This window comes from Macadamia integrifolia, chromosome 7 (genome assembly GCF_013358625.1).
Source record: "Macadamia integrifolia cultivar HAES 741 chromosome 7, SCU_Mint_v3, whole genome shotgun sequence".
NCBI lineage: Eukaryota > Viridiplantae > Streptophyta > Magnoliopsida > Proteales > Proteaceae > Macadamia > Macadamia integrifolia.
In genome coordinates this window covers 12445082-12462377 of record NC_056563.1, presented here as the reverse complement: position 1 = coordinate 12462377, position 17296 = coordinate 12445082, and the positions used below count along the sequence as shown (strand labels likewise).

Sequence of the window (17296 nt, the reverse complement as noted above, 5' to 3'; positions counted from 1 at the left end):
GGGGGGGGGGGGGCTTATTCTGTTCACTCAATTTCTGTTCCCTGTTACTCCCGAGAGTGTGGGGATATTTTCTTGTGCTTATTAACTTCTGTTTGAACCGTATTAACAGTTCCCAGGTAGGCATCATAGTAACCCTACTGTGCAGTGTGATATCAGTCCTTTGACTGACACATCCTGTTGGTCAACCTTGTGTCGTCATCCCTATACTGTTAGCCTTATTATTAGGCTTTTTACTGCTCTACTGTTAGTGTTAAAGAGGATCAATACCATGGATCCTGTTGTTGGGTTGGGTTGTAAGCTTGCTGATTGTTGACAATATCCCCATCAGACAGTCGTTGGATGGGGGAGAATGATGAACACAGTCGACTACTAATATAGGTAGGGTCTGAAACCACAGTGAATCAACACAGTTGCAGTTTAGCACATATATTTCTTTTTTTTGATAACTAACAACAGCTTTATTGATGATGAAAAGTAATTATACACCCTCCAAAGAATCGGTGACTAATACAATACCATGCCAGAATCAAGAAAACATCAAAATTGACCACAATCTGTTAAGGAAGCGTCCCCCCGAAGAAAATAAAAGGTCTAATCATCCCTTTCTTGGCGAAGTCATCTTTTTATCAATTCAACATTTGGCATTCAAGTGAATGAGCAAGTCAGGCTGCATGAGTTTGAATGAGTCTAATAAGATTGGAATTTGAATAAAGTCTAATGAGATGGGACTATGGGAGAACATATCTAAAATTTGAAACCTGTATGTATTCGCAAAAGAGTTTTCTTTCTTTCTCTCTCACTTTTGTGTTTTGTATCCACTATTTTTACACTATAACCTAAGCAAGTTTGAGTTTTGTTTAAATATTTTTAGTGACTTATATGCTGTGTGTTTTTGGTCAGTTAATTGCCTATATGTAGCAATCGGGCATCCGCTCTCCAGAAAAAGCTTGACCTGCTGAGAACTTTTTGTTTATGTTCCAGGATGATGGGTACAAATTACATTGGTGCTTTTTCTCTGACTAATCTACTGTTGCCACTACTTAGAAGCAGCCCCGTTCCTTCCCGGATAATTAATGTTACATCATTTACCCACCAATGTGGTGAGCATGTTTTTAATGGTTATGCAAAATTTTAAGTCCACAGTTTTTTCAGTTAAAATGGCTATTTGACTCCTTGAGAGGATATTGCACTGAATTGCTTACTCAACCGTGGTCGGCCTTGCTTTGTAATATAGCAGACCTGCATGGTTGTCACTTATGATCTAACTTCTTGACCTTTGGATCCATGACGGGGTTTCTTTTTTTTTTTAAATAAATCTGCTAATGAAATCAAGTGCTTTATTTATCTCTACATTTGGAAATCAATCTTGACAGCCTAGTTGTAGTCTGCATGAGAGCACTGGTCATTTAATATAAATTTAATTATGTTAATTTTCTTTCCTGCAGTGTCTGGTACAAGAGTGGATGAAGAAACTTTGGCTGGGAAGTATTTCTCAAGATCAAAGCAGTACCCATGCGCTCATATTTATGAGTACTCTAAGTGTGAGCCGGATGTGTCTAGAAAATATAAATAAAATCAACTTTGATTTGTTTATACTCTAATCACCTTGTGGTTCTCAATTTACAGTCTGCTTGCTTCTGTTCTCTTATGAGCTCCATCGGCAACTATACTTGAAGGATGGATCTTGCAAAGTCTCTATCTTGTACGTATTTTTTAAGTTAGTGTTTTATTTTTATTTTTAAAATTTTTTATTAGTCCACAATCTTACTATTTGAAATGAATCAAGTCAATCAACTAATGGTTGCTTTCCAACTCCATTCACGACACATGCTGAGAAAAATGAGTTGAGATCTACAATGTGCTTGTCATCTAGGACATTTTTTAGGTAGACTATCAGCCTTCAGATGATAACCATTGATTGGACATGTATCTTAGGTAAATCTTTGACATGATCTTAGATGCTGTTATACCAAAGGGAATAACGTTCACATGATCCTACACGTGCACTGTATGTCCCTATAATGCGTATTATAATGGTAATTGTGATATAAAGCATTATAGTGCTCACACTATTTTTTAAAGGGAGTGTCTGAATGACACCTCTATAGGTGTATTTAGAACTTGACACGTTCTAATTGCCCCTTGTCTTATTCCCAAAATTTCTTTAAGATGAGGGTATAAAAGGGTTCTCAAAAATAATTTGAAAGTGATATATCATTGTCAAAGGTGTCATTGTCATGCACATTTTCCAAATACGCATGAAGTGACACTATTACCCTCATTGGAAAAAAATTGTCATACTAAGAGGGAAAAAAAGTAAGGTTACATGTTATTTAACTCCTTGAGGTGTCAATAAGAAAATCCAAATTATAAATCTTTGATTTTCTTTAGTTTATCAATTTTTCTCATCTTAGCACTATAATTGTTTGAATCTGTCATAAAACAATTTTGTTCAATTTTACAGTGCTGTGGATCCTGGAGTTGTTGAAACTAACATCATGCGGGAAGTTCCATCATGTCTTTCTCAGCTGGCTTTTATGGTCTTAAGACTCCTGGGTCTCCTGCAGTCTCCTGAAAAAGGGGTCGAGTCTATTGTTGATGCAACCCTTGCGCCTCCAGTAAGTTTGCTTTTCCCTTCGTCACTCACATCTAGTGTTCCACTTTATTCTGGTTTGCATCAAATCTGACATAAGTGATGTTGGGTTAGGCTGAAATTTTAGATCTTTTGTTGGCTTTGATCAGGAAATACCAACTTGATTGTATTTGTTGGTTGTGCATAATGTTGCCACAGTTACCCGACCAAATGCAAGCTCAACATGTATGGTTCACAGAATTATAGATAACCATTGTGAGTGCATTTAGCTCTCTGCAAGATTATGTGAGTTTAATGTGTACACTCTTGGTTATAACTTGAAATGGTCATTCAAGCCTAACATGGCCTAGATATGACCTGAGTTGATATGGCATCTACTAGATAAGAATTAAGATTTGGTCGGCAGGTTGAGTACCTTTGGGAGTTCTGGTTATGGGTAGACTGTTCTGTTTGTGCAGTTCGCACTCAACCTGACCCAGCCTGCTGAAGTTGCACCCTTGGTAGGTTGCCTGAGAGTGAACTGCAATAGGATACATATGTGATGCGGATCTGGGTTCCAAGAGATTGAAATCGGATCGCTTAGAGTCCACAATAATGACCAAATAACTCAACCCAAAAAATAGAATGGCAGAATTGTAAATAGGGCTTCAAGTAGATGGCAAAGCTGTAATTAAACTCAAGTATAATGGTTGAAGGGTATTCTTGTAATTTTAGAAAGAAGTAGGGCTTAGAAATAATTATATGGCAGCTGGGGTAGTCTAGAACTAAAAAACTTTAATATAAGGGCTTATTCTGAATTTTTAAAGAAAAGGAGTATAACTTGAAATAAAGTCCAGCCAGGGGTCTTTATGTAATTTTAAAAACTTATCTTCTTCTTCTCCACGATAAACTGAAACCAGTGCTAAGAAAGGAGAGCTGGCGGTAGAACAAGAAGGATTTGGACAGCAAATCTCGACCTCAGGTTTCAGGGAATGGATCGCAGCAGCAAGAGTAGTGTAGACCCAAGTTCGACAAGCCTTAAAAGCTCCCAATCAGACCTGTAGCATAGTTGTCACAGCGTTAAATCGATCCAAGTTGGTGGAGGGGTGGCTAATCGATTTGGCGATGAATCGCCCATTATGGCGTTGCCATGGCGGTCAAATCGCTCGTGTCATTTTTTATTTTTCCTATTTTCTTAAGTTATTTAGTATGCTATTTTTTTATTTCTCCTATTTTCTAAAGTTATTTAGCATGTTACAAGCCTACAATATATACCCTATAACATATAAAATCAACATTAAGCAACATCAAATCATCAAAAATCAACATTGCCCTATCAAAATCACCTTGCATTTTACAAAAAATCGACCGCCTAGTGAATCAGGCGTGACCTAGCATCCATGCGGAGCCATTGCGACCCCTATCAGCCAATGGCGACCGCCATTTGTGAGTCACGTAAATCGTAGCACTGTCGTGAACTTCTTTTTCCGCCAGGACGCCAAATCGCCGCCTAGGCGACGCCATGACAATTATGACCTGTAGTGAAACCTGCAACTGAATTTGGCGGAAGCTAGGGTTCAGTCTGTTTGTTGTTCTGATTTCTCATCACATAAGATACGTGAAGATCAGAAACTCCAAGGGGTAAGTCGCCTAGGTACAGGTTACCTTCGACCCAAAACCTAGAGTCAATCGATTGGAGACAAAGCTGCAGTGACGCCTCCTTTTTGATTTGGTGCTATCGCCCAGAACAAGGTAAGGGAAGAAAAACCAGAATTTAAAAAAAGAAGGAGAAGAAATAAAAGGGGAAGTAAAAGAATGGAAGAGAAGAGATGGGAAAATTTCAGAGAAAGAAGAAAGGGGAATCTATAGCCATGGTTTCAAAACCAAAAAAACTCTTAATCAAATTTTTATTATTCAAAATCTAAAACTGAGTTCTTCTCCATTATAAGGCTATTTAAAGAAAATAATGACATAATTTTGGAAGCTAATTAAAAATGGAAACTAAACCTAGATAGCAACTAAAATAAAGATCAAATCTAAATAAAAGACTATTAATCTAATCTTTAACCAATAAATGAAATTAAATAAAAATCAAGTCAAAAGATAGTTCCCTAAATCCATCGCCGAGCTGCATCAACTCTCCCGGTCTTAAAAGAACTTGACTCCGTCGAGTTAGGTCGTGCTCCCAAGATACCCTTGTAAGTTGCTCGCTGATGAGGTGACACGTATCTCGAAGTAGAAGATGGGAACATAACACCAAGAGGAGGGAGAGTAGGCTGACGTGTCACTGGAGCAGGAGTCAGTCGACAACGTGGCATGTCTGATAATGCGTGTGGCCTCATTAAGTACATACAACCTCCTTACTTCACCTTAATGGTGTTCTGTGCCCCATCATAGAGAATGTTTGCATGTTGTTGCCCAGGTCGCCCTAGAAGAATGTCGTAGTGCACCAGTGGGGTGACCAAACAGGTGACATAGTATTCTATCGGCCCAAACTGTAAGTGAACTCGAACAACTGCAGTGGCCCCTTCTCGAGCTGTGGGTCCAAAACCTCGCACGTGAATCTTCTTGAAAAGTTGCTTCTGTGGAAGGTTGTGTGCTCGAACAAATTCAGCAGGTATAAAGTTTGCTTCTGCCCCGGTATCAACAACTGTTTGAACATCAGCAGGATCAAAACCGTGCAAAAGAGTACCCTTCTGTCTGAAGAGAGGAGCTTTATCAACTAGTCTATTCGAAAAGGAGGAAAGACTAGTTGAATGAGCTTCTACATCCTCATCTTCATCATTGACAATATCATTGTCCTCGAGGGGATAAGGATATAAAGTAGACTCATCATCACTTTTCTCAATTGGTTGCTTCTCTGCTGCATTCACAGAACGAGTCTTGTTGGGACACTTGTTGGAGTAGTGACCCTTTTCACCACAATTATGGCATATGATATTCTTCACCCCAACACTATCCTTGTTGAACTCTAACATTTTCTCTTCAACTCTGCGAGCTTCAAGCTTCTTTTTCTCCATACATGGTGGAGGTTTATAAATTGAAGAAGTCTTGAGCATACCCTTCCAATAAATGGACTTCTCTTCAGCTATCTTGGCATGAGCCGCTGCCACATCAACAGACCTGAAATCAGTGTTAGCTAACTCAACTCGAATCTCAGTACTTAGTCCACTGACATAATGCATCACTCGTTGCTGGTCTATTTCTTGAAGTTGACACCTTGAAGACAGTTTGTGGAACTCAAGGGTGTAGGAATCCGCATCTTTGTTCCCTTGTTACAAGTTAAGTAATTTTTGGAACATTACCCTTTCATAATTAAGAGGCATAAATTTTTCAGTCAGGATCTGCTTTATGACCTCCCAATTGGTAACGGGTCCAAATCTTCTGACAAACCTTGCATGCAGTACATCATCCCACCATGAACATGCATACCCAATAAACTTGGTGAGGATGAGTTCACACTTCTTCACGTCTGGAAGAGACTTATATGCAAAAATCCTCTCAACTTTGGTAAGCTAGTCAATAAATTCCTCAGGTCCCTTTTCACCACTGAACTCTGGAACCTCAACTTTGATGCCATAATCTCTGTCAGAAAATTGCCGAGTAACATCTTGGGGTATAACAGGATCATGTTGCACTTGGTGAGGTGTATCTTCAATCCGTTGGGCATTAAACTGAGGAGGTGGTGTAGATAGTCCTTCATCGCCTCACGTCTCAGACTTTTGCATAAAGGCAAGAATCTTAGCGAGGGCACCTTGAGTGTCATCCATGAACTTGTCATATTTGGCCTCATTCTTCTTAATCCTAGCATTAGTTTTCTGTTGGTTTTCAAGTACCTCACGATACAATTTGTTCAACTCAGCATTGGTAACGTTACCTGTCATGGTTAGAGAAGTGCAAGAAATTTTGCTCTGATACCACTTGATGTGGATCTGGGTTCCAAGAGATTGAAATCGGATCACTTAGGGCCCACAATAATGACCAAATAACTCAACCCAAAAAATGGAATGACAGAATTGTAAATAGGGCTTCAACTAAATGGCAAAGCTATAATTAAACTCAAGTATAATTGTTGAAGGGTATTCTTGTAATTTTAGAAACAAGCAGGGTCTTAGAAATAATTATATGGCAGCTTGGGTAGTCTAGAACTAAAAAACTTTAATATAAGGGCTTATTCTGAATTTTTAAAGAAAATGAGTATAACTTGAAATAAAGTCTAGCCAGGGGTCTTTATGTAATTTTAAAAGCTGATCTTCTCCACGATAAACTGAAACCAATGCTAAGAGCGGAGAGCTGGCGGTAGAACAAGAAGGATTTGGACAGCAAATCTCGACCTTAGGTTTCAGGGAATGGATTGCAGCAGCAAGAGGAGTGTAGACCCAAGTTTGACAAGCCTCAAAAGCTCCCAATCAGACCTATAGTGAAACCTACAACTGAATCTGGCGGAAGCTAGGGTTCAGTCTGTTTGTTGTTCCGATTTCTCACCGCATAAGATACGTGAAGATTAGAAACTCCAAGGGGTAAGTCGCCTAGATACAGGCTATATTTGACCCAAAACCTAGAGTCAATCGATTGGAGACAGCTGCAGTGACGCCTCCTTTCAGATATGGTGCTGTTGCCCAGAATAGGGTAAGGGAAGAAAAACCAGAATTTAAAAAAAGAAGGAGAAGAAATAAAGGGGAAGTAAAAGAATGGAAGAGAAGAGGTGGGAAAATTTCAGAGAAAGAAGAAAGGGGAATTGGCAGCCATGGTTTCAAAACCAAAAAAACTTTTAATCAAATTTCTATTATTCAAAATCTAAAACTGAGTTTTTCTCCATTACAAGGCTATTTAAAGAAAATAAGGACATAATTTTGGAAGCTAATTAAAAATGGAAACTAAACGTAGATAGCAACGAAAATAAAAATCAAATCTAAATAAAAGACTGTTAATCTAATCTCTAACCAATAAAGGAAAGTAAATAAAAATTAAGTCAAAAGATAGTTCCCTAAATCCATCGCCGGGCTGCATCAATATGTTGCTAAGCTGCCAATGCAGTAGGCCCCCTTGTACAACAACTACTCAGCCCCCTTGTAATCAATGTTCTATGAAAAAAGAACCTCAATATTTAACGATTGTGGAGAACTCAATATCCTTTGAGATAGAAGGAAATGGATTGGTAAGGTGATGCGAATTCCAAGAACAGAAATCGGATCGCTTAGGGCCCACAATAAAGTAGTAAATTCAAAATATAAGGAGTAATGGCAGTTTTGTAATTAACTGAAACTAAAGGGAGGTGGCAGTTTAGTAATTACAAGAAACCTAGAAAGGATTGGCAGACTTGTAAATAAAAGGGATCTTAAAAGGAGGAAAGGAGGTTAAAGTAACTGATGGGATATGAAGGGGATTAAAATTGTAGACCAGGGGTAGTCTTGGAAGCAATTATTGGGCATGGGTAAGTAGTAAATAAAGGTGGAATGGAAGGGGTATTAATATGGAGGTAAAACAAAAGAGGGACTTTTACACAAAAGAACAAATACTAAAGGACACAAATCAAGGGGTTTGAGGGGTATAATGGGAAAAACCAAATTAAAGGGTTTTAAACCACAACTCTCGAGTCTTTCTTCTTCTTCCTTGGACAACCAGCAAGGGCGGAAGAATCCAGCAGCTTGCTGGGGCTAAATCTCCTTCAAATCCCCTCTATTAGGCCTGAGATTCCAGGCGATGATGCTTCACTAAAGGGCCTCTTGATTTCAGATGGGAAATACCTCAGAACAGCAATACAAACAGGGGCTGTAATGCCTGCAAAGTGCAAACAGATCTGGCGGTAGGTTTAGGTAACCTAAGTTGCTGGTTTTTGTTTCTCACAGCAGGAGTCACCTTCAGGCCTGATATTCAAGGGTTAGAGTCGCCTTGGGAAGGGCTTCCTTCAACCAAAAGCTCAGTCCAACAACCTTAAAGGAGAAAGAGGTCGATCCTTTAAACTGGGGCTGTGACTACCGCCCAGAACAAGGAAACGATAACAGCAATAGAGAATAGGAGTAGTAGGAAGGAGAAAAAAAAGATAAGAAGGAAAAAGAGAATAGTTTAGAGAGGGACCTTCAGAGAAAGAGAACAAGAGATAAGCAGCCCACGGCAGCCATAGTTTCATCCAAAATCTAATTTCCGTTTCATTCAATTCTAAAAACTGAGTTCTTCTCCATTACAGGGCTATTTAAAGAAAAATAATGACATAATTTTGGAAGCTAATTAAAAATGGAAACTAAACCTAGATAGTAACTAAAATAAAAATCAAATCTTAATAAAAGACTGTTAATCTAATCTCTAACCAATAAAGAAAGTAAATAAAAATCAAGTCAAAAGATAGCAAGAGAGCAAGAGAGCAAGAGAGCAAGAGAGGAAGAGAGGAAGAGAGGAAGAGAGGAAGAGAGGAAGAAGAAGAAGAAGAAGAAAGGGAAATATGGTAGAATCTTGTGCGTGAGAGAATGAATTCCTCTCAAATATGTATTGCTTTACTAATATATTATGAGGAATTACATACACTTCCCTAGGAAGTTGAAGAGGAAAAAAGAAGAATTACAATATAAGGAAACAAGCAACGTAACTAGTTCCCAAACTACCCTTAGTACACAAACTATTACACTCCCCCTCAAACTGGAGAATAAATATCATACATTCCCAGCTTGGACAACATAGTACTAAACTGATGATAGATGAGCCCCTATGTGAATACATCAGCCAACTGATCACCAATCCTCACAAAAGGTGTGCATATGTAACCAGTGCCAATCTTCTCTTTGATGAAGTGTCTGTCCACCTCTATGTGCTTTGTCCTGTCATGCTGCACAAGGTTTTTGGCTATACTTATAACAACCCTGTTGTTGTAAAAGAGTCTCATGGGTGCCTTAGTATCAAATCCTAACTCTTGGACCAGCCTTCTCAACCAGCGGAGTTCACACCTAACCAAAGGAGTTTACACACTCAATGAGCTATAGCTCTGAACTCTGCCTTTGCAATAGATCGAGCCACCACAGGTTTTTTTTCTCCTCCATGTGACCAGGTTGCCACCCACAAATGTATAATTGCCTGATGTAGTTCTATTGTCAGAATCTGAACCAGCCCAATCAACATCAGTGTAACCCTCTATCTTTAGGTGGTTATGCTTGGCATACAACAGTCTTTTCCCTAGGGAGGACTTAAAGTACCTGAGGATGCGATAGACAACATCCAAGTGCCCACTTATGGGGGCATTGTATAAATTGACTCTCCACCCCCACTGCATAAGTAATGTCTAGACGAGTCAAGGACATATACATAAGCTTTCCAACTAGCCTCTGATATTTCTCTGCATGATGATTCTGCTCAATAGGAGAACTTACAGGTTTGTAACCCAACATTCTTGTTTCTTTCAAAAGGTTCAGAACAAACTTTCTTTAGCATCTAGAACAAAATTTCTTTGGCATATATTTATGCCCTTTTAAGATCTGGACTGTTTAATTCCCAGGAAGTACGGATCTCAAACTGTTGGGCTAAGTAGGTCTTCAGCCTGACTATCTCAGCTCTATCATCACTAGTCACCCCAATGTCATCAACATAGACAATCAGGGCTGTGATGGTGCCATTACCTTGCTTCGTAAACAAGGTGTGATCAGCCTGACTCTGGGAGTACACAATCTTAAAAATAGCTTATCTGAATCTCTCAAACCACGCCTTTGGAGACTGTTTGAGACCATATGGAGCCTTTTTAGGAGACACGCCTTCCCTTCAACTGAGGGGAACTTGAATCCAGAAGGAGTTTGCATGTACACCTCCTCTTCTAAATCAAATTCTTCACATCTAAGTCTTTGTTTGTTGTTAGAGATAAGAGGACGCTTATAGAGTTATGTTTAGCAATAAGAGCAAATGTCTCCTGATAATCAATCCCATACATCTCCTTTTTCCACCAGCCTTGCCTTGTATCTCTTAATACTACCATCTGATAGGTATTCGATTCTGTAGACCCTCCTGCATCCAACTGGAATTCTCTCCCCTAGAAAGATCAACTAGTTTCCAAGTATAATTTTTCTCAAGGACCATTATTTCCTCAATTATGACTTGCTTCTACTTAGGGTTGGATAGCTTCAGTGACATTCTTGGGAATATAAACAGAGGAAAGGGCAACAGTGAAGGCAATACCTGTAAGGGGAGAGAGAATCATACGAAACAAACTGGGCTATAAGATTAGTTTAAGCTCTCTTTCCCTTTCTAATAACAATGTGAAGGTCTAACTTAGTTGAAGGAGAAGGGATGTAACCTGGCTGAGGAAGGTGGATACAAGATGTGGATCCAAAGAGGACTTTTGGCTTGTCTTCTTTCCGTGGATCTAAGTAGCTCCATCTCCTTACTAGATTCTGAACCACCACTTTAATGATCACCAATATAAAAAATATACACATCTTTGTGTTTCCCAATGTTAAGCATGAAAGGGGAAATAGGCAAGGGGGAAAGAAAAGGAATGACATCATCAACCTTTGCACTCCCATTATTCTCCCCCTGAAGAGGATGTTGATAGGGAGCAAAAAAGGGAATAGTCTCAAGGAAGTCGACATCTTTGGAAAGAAGCCGTTGTCTGGAGGAAGGACAGTAGCACTTGTAACCTTTGGCAGTGGAGGAATAGCCAATAAATATTGCCATGAAAGGGCTAATGCTCAAGAGGGGATGCAGGTTCTATGACCACTCTTCGAGTCTCCTCACTTTGTAAATAGCTACACACCTCATCAAGGGATGGAAGAGGAGACTGGCCCAAGATTTGTATCCGGATTGGTTCATACTTTGGATTCAAACCTCCAAGTAAGATAAGAACACACTCATTTTCAAGCATTCGGTAAACCTTAGCTTCATCTTTTGGGTTGGACAGTAGAAGATCTCTATACTGATCATGCTCTTCCCAGAGACCAATGACAATGTTGTAGTGCTCAGAAATGGTCCTATCTCTTTGCTTCATTGTAATACCTTTTGGAGTAGTTGATAGACCTTAGCCAAATCACCCACTCGGTAAAAAAGTTTTGGAAACACTGTCCTAGATGTCCTTGGTAATTTCTTTCCTCATAAACCTCCTTCCAATCTCAAGTTTCTTAGAGAATAACATCCAAGTCATAACGGTGGAGTTCTCAGTCTCCTATTTTGGATACAATGAGTCACTTGGGTTAGGAGTTCGAATGCTACCTGTAAGTAGGTTGTAGCATACCCTAGTTTTCCCCTACTCCGCAAGGAAAGTTTCATAGAGTGAGCCCAGTCCAAATGTTTGGTGTTGTCCAACTTCACAATAGAAATTTGAGTATTTGGGTTCTCAAAAGCCATCGGAGTAAGATGAGCACTACTCGATGCATTAGATGAAACGTCTCCAAGTCCATTCTCTTCAAACATATTGAAGAAGCCCACACAAAGTGGGGAGTACACACTCTACCTAGATTCACCGTCCCAATACTCAAAGAGAAAAAAATCCAATAAGGGAGACAAATATCCAACTCAAACAGAGTCTTCAAAGTAACATTACTTCTTATCCACTCAAGAGGTCTTAAACCAACAAATGCATCAATCCAAAGTAGATAAAAACATTACATTCGACCATTATTAAAGTTATCCATTTGGATCGCCCTAGGGCCCTCTTGAGAGAGAGAGATTCGAAGGCAGGGTGGCGAAAATGGGGGGAAATCTGTCCTCTTTCGATTGAGCTTCAAACTTTGATTCCTTCATGTGAGACTCCCTCTAAATGTATATATGGTCTTCATCTAAGGTATTCTCAAAAAATTATTCAAACTTTTTTACCTAGTATTCTCTTCCTTGGAACCCTTTTGCAACCTAGGGTTCCAAAGAGAGGAAATGGGAATGGAGAGTTGATAGCACGACTCTCAAACCTAAACCTGTAGCTCTGATACCAAGTTGAAATCTTAGGTTGTAGAAGGATAGAGAGCAAGTGAGGAAGAAGGAGAAGAAGAAGAAAGAGAAATGTGATAGAATCTTGTGTCAGAGAATGAATTCTTCATACATATATTGTTTCACTAATATATTATAGGGAATTACATACACCTCCCTAGGGTGGTAAAGAGGAAAAAAGAAGAATTACAATATAAGGAAGCAAACAATATAACTAGCTCCCAAACTACCCTTAGTACATAAATAACACATATTTGAAACACAATATCTTTTGAGATTAGAAGCAAGCTGGGTGATCCAACTAGGATGTGTGAGGATACCCCAAGGAATAGGGTGATTGTGGCTTCTTGGGATCTTCCTATTTAGCTCTCTTAAGTTTGTAGATCTTAGGTGCTCCGGCTGTTTTTCAGTCACTCTGTATTTTTTCCCTGCTCATTCTTCTGAGCTGCTTTGTACTTTTTCTGCTTTATTGAATATATTTCCATATTCATCAAAAATGAAAAAAAAATAATAAATAAATAAAAGTTGTGGGGAACTGGCTTGATAGGATGAATACTTGAAGTAGTTGAACCATAACATCCAATTTAAAAAGTGTTGTAAAATATGTTTCAAATAAATGAAGTCTTAAAAGCTTTATCCTTTTGTTTTGGTTTGGCTTTCCCTCCCACAAGATTAAAAATATTAGTTGTTGCTTTTGAGCAAGGTAGTTTGTGTGGGGACTTAGTCCCACATTAAACATGGAGGAAAAGAAAGAGTGGTTAATATATGGGAATGGGAAATACAAGGGTAGGGTTCTTAAGAGAGAGGTATCTCTCCTCCCTTGTATTGGGGTTGGTTCGGGGTGCTTTTCACACACGTGTGTGAGTGTTGGGCCGGGTTGTGGCGTGATGAGGCGAGGCATTAGAGCATGAGAATTTCTTTTTTCTCAAGACTAGATTTTTCTTTTTTTTTGGCAACATTGGATACAACAAGGACAGGGAGAAAATGGTGGTGGCGCTTATCAATAGTCTGTTAGATACAAACGGCATACCTTGTTCTCTGTCCGACACACAATAAGGATCCCATATTGTGCCGGCTCGGGTTCACTTTGTGCGGGTAACATAAACTTTTCTGTGTATAGACACAGCTGTTGGGCTCTTCTGAACAGTTGTTTCAAGTGGGATTTCGTCCCCTATAAATAGAGGACGTATTTTGACACTTGAATTATGATTCTAAGTATTCTAAAGCTATTCTCTCTTCCGAACTTGCTTTCCGCATACCATATTTGGAGTTATTTTTCATTGTTCTTTGTCTTGGTTGATTGAGCACAACTTGAAAGTGCCCCAACGTTGCCTAGTAAGTGAGTGCAACAACTATTGGTAGGCCATAGGGGTTGTTTCATCTTGGAGGTCTAATCGCTAGAACCCGTTTTGCACCATAGTGGGTGACTACGATCTTAAGGAGAGTGACTGGTGGCACGATTCAGCCTCACCAAATTCTGTTTGTGATATTGTTTGTGTTCTTCATCTCCTATTGTCCGTGGTTGGTTCAACAAGGATTATTAAGCGATGTTAAGATAAGTTCAATATTCTCAATTACAATTTACCCAAAAAAAGAAAAAAGTCGGTGGTTGTGGCAGAAGAACTGGGCTGAGTTTTTTATATTCCATACCAACTCGACTAAGTTCATGGACAATGGATTCTTTCTCAATCCTTGTGTCTCCTCCTCCACCCTTGCTCTTAACCCCTTTCCACTTTTTCCCTTGGACATTTTATGTAGTTTTTACTGTATTAGTTACTTAAGATAAGCTTTCTTATGGTGAATAAAATATCTTTCTACCATTATTTTTAGCTATAAAGTGGTCTACCTTATGTGAAAGGCTCTAACTTGAAATTTCTGGAAATGTGTTGATTTATATAATTTCTTTTCCCTCCTAGTGGCTTACTTTGCTGATCTCTATGTTGTTATCTTCGAGAATTTCAGTGCTTGACATCTCATAGATATGCCAAAAGACCCTATATCTAGAGTTTTGACGAGATCACTGCCCCTTGAAACTTTGGTACCAAATATTTTGGTTCACACTTTAATTGATTATGAGGTGTTGACCTGAATTGGCAACCAATCATCATGCTTTGGATGCTGAATGGCAAGCTTGTGACTATTCCAACTTGCCATTTATAAAATCTGTCTCAGTGGGGAATTCTTTTTCCTTTTTATTATTGAATGACAGAATTTGTTGAGCAGCAAAGATCCAAATCACAACAAAGAAAAGCCAAACAGCACGGAGAAACTGAATGGCATAACAGTTACATCCTTGCCATATCAGCCAACTTAGTGGCTGCTCTCAGTGAAAGGACAGCCAATATTACCAGCAAATCTGAAATCCTCCTTTCACAAAGATATTCTAAAGTTCTCTCTCCCAAGAGAGAGGCCCAACTATAATGAAGAAAAGTTTAGTCCTGGTGGAGTCTCCTTCCCTGTCAAGTCTCTGTACATAGTCCTACCCCCAGTGGGTCCAGGTTGAGCTTGCACAAACTGAAGGAGATTCTTTCAGACCTTTATAACCTGCTGAAGACCTAAATAAAACAAAAAAATTTTAAGTCCTGCTGGAGTTCCTTCGCATTAAGGGTTGAGATTGAACATATCCTTACAAAGATGCTGCTGGACCTGTATAACCTGTTGTCGACTGGCATGAGAGTCAACCACATTATGCCATTACTTATTGTTTGTTTCCTGGAATCTCCTGTGGTGACATTCTTCAATGAGTTTGATTGACATTCTCTTTACTGTACTGATGAAGTTGGAGAGGGAGACTGAAACATGATGCTTCAAAAGCATATGGAACGTTTCTGTATTACTTTTCTGCTTTTTAGAGATGATAATGGGATATGTTTAGAATTCACAAGTAGATTTGATGCTTTAATTCTTCGTTTCAGGAATCATCTGGAGAGTACTTTTTTGGAGGAAGAGGAAGGACAGCTAAATCCTCAGAACTTTCTTATGACCGTGAACTTGCAAGAAAACTATGGACCAGTTCTTATAATCTGTTTATGAAGTCGCAGCTTGTGTCCAAGTATACATCTTAATTGGAACATCAATTAGGAAAGAACATTGTTATTGTCGGAAATTTATTCATCTGTGTGGCTAAGTTGAACCAATCTGCTTACAAGTTACCAGAAGATATTGGCACTTGATTAGAGTGGAAATGGTGAGACTTGAGTCATGCAGCTGACTGCAAGTTCTTGCAAAATGGTCTTAGTTAAGTTGAATTTAGTTATGTTTTACACTTGTTTATCGATCAAATTTCAGCCAAAAGTTCGTCCTCTTGCAACCATGAAAAGAAATAGACCTCTTTACGTGTGAAATTGAAGATATAGTGCCCAATAATCCTTAAGGCCTTGAAAATACAAAACCTGCAAAAAGAGAATAAAACCCAAGGTAGCTCCATTCTAAATATGTAAAATGCATGTTTTACTACCCTAGATTTCACACATAAATGTGCTCATCACCATCTTTGTCTATCGAAGGCCGTCACATGGTAAGAAAGTGTGGCCTTTGGATTAATGCAATTTCACCGATCTTTGTGATTTTTCATTTCTGGGGCAAAGAAAGGGCGAGGGTGCCCTTCTAGGGTCGGGGTGTTTCCTTCCAAATGACAACTGCCTCTTCCAGCTGCAGGGGTGTTGCACGAAACCAAACCACCGATGGAAGACTTCAGAGGCAAAAGCCATTCGCTTAGCTGGGATGAGATACAGAAGAAAAACTTAGGCGCCCATGCTTCAGTCAATCAATATTGGTCAACTATTCTAAATTAATTCAGAACAGACCACACACACACACACACACAGAGGAATGGGTGAGTCGAGCGAAACCAGATAGGAGGACTTGATCCACATAGATGGAATGCATCCAACAACCAACTCTGTGGTGAATTAGCCCATATGCGAATGGTTCTCGTATGAGAATCTGATCCACTTTCGAGTCGAGCTCAAGCAGAAGCCCAAGTGATTCGAAGAAGAAGAATGTGGTGGTGGTGGTGGCCATGGGGGTCGACAGCAGCAACGAGAGCTTTTGCTATGTGGCATGGACAGTGGACAATTTTTCAACCCTTCTGCCAGCAATGAGGGGAGACCCTAGTTTACATCTATTTTCCATCTAGTTGTTTCCTTGATGACACACTAGAAGAAGATTTTGTTCTTGGGGCTGGTGTAGTGTCCTTAAGGTTAGGGTAGCTTCTCTTTCGTGGTCTTTGAAAGAAAGTGAGCAACAACCTTACTATTGATGTGTATCATGATACTTGGTTTCCCTCCTTACCTTTGGGTCGCGTTCTTAGCCATCCCGTTGATAATATTTCTAAAGTTTCAGACCTTATATACCTCAAGCTCACCAGTTGAATGGTAGTCTCATCATTCAATCTTTTTCTAGTTTAGAGGCTCAAGCTATTCTTAGAACCCCTCTTAGCCTGTTTCCACAGGAAGACAATTTAATTTGGAATACAGCCACGAATGATGTGTTTTCTATTAAAACCGCATACCATCTAGCTCCTTTCAATACTTGGAATCTTCCTCCAAGTAGCTCTAGTAACTTGGTTGATCCCATTTTTTTGGCATTAGCTCTTCTCTGGTCCTTGCCTTTACTCTCAAAGTTGAAACATTTCCTCCATCTGTATGGCTGTTGTTTACTCGGAGCTTGCAAAGTTTTGTGTCACAGGGAATGCTACTTGCCCTATTTGTTTAACTTCGGAATTACTTTGTTTTTCAGCACGCTAACATTTCCCTTCGTAACACCATACAGGCTCTCTCTGTTTTGGTTGAGGAGGGCTGTTTTGAGTTGAGGAGGGCAAGGTGGGTT

The 17296-nt window shown here is 39.4% G+C and overlaps 1 protein-coding gene across 4 annotated transcripts in view; it reads left to right on the top strand.

Annotated features, from left to right (window-relative positions):
• LOC122084677 (dehydrogenase/reductase SDR family member on chromosome X-like) overlaps nucleotides 1-15760 on the top strand; it is a 29691-nt gene extending 13931 nt beyond the window's left edge. For all 4 annotated transcript variants that reach the window (XM_042653111.1, XM_042653109.1, XM_042653108.1 and 1 more), the window contains 5 exons: nucleotides 982-1100; nucleotides 1446-1541; nucleotides 1627-1702; nucleotides 2465-2618; nucleotides 15382-15760. In XM_042653111.1, the coding sequence (XP_042509045.1) occupies nucleotides 982-1100; nucleotides 1446-1541; nucleotides 1627-1702; nucleotides 2465-2618; nucleotides 15382-15531 (595 nt within the window). In that variant the 3' untranslated portion in view covers nucleotides 15532-15760. The remainder of the gene's footprint in view (nucleotides 1-981; nucleotides 1101-1445; nucleotides 1542-1626; nucleotides 1703-2464; nucleotides 2619-15381) is intronic.
• Nucleotides 15761-17296: the final 1536 nt, after the last annotated feature.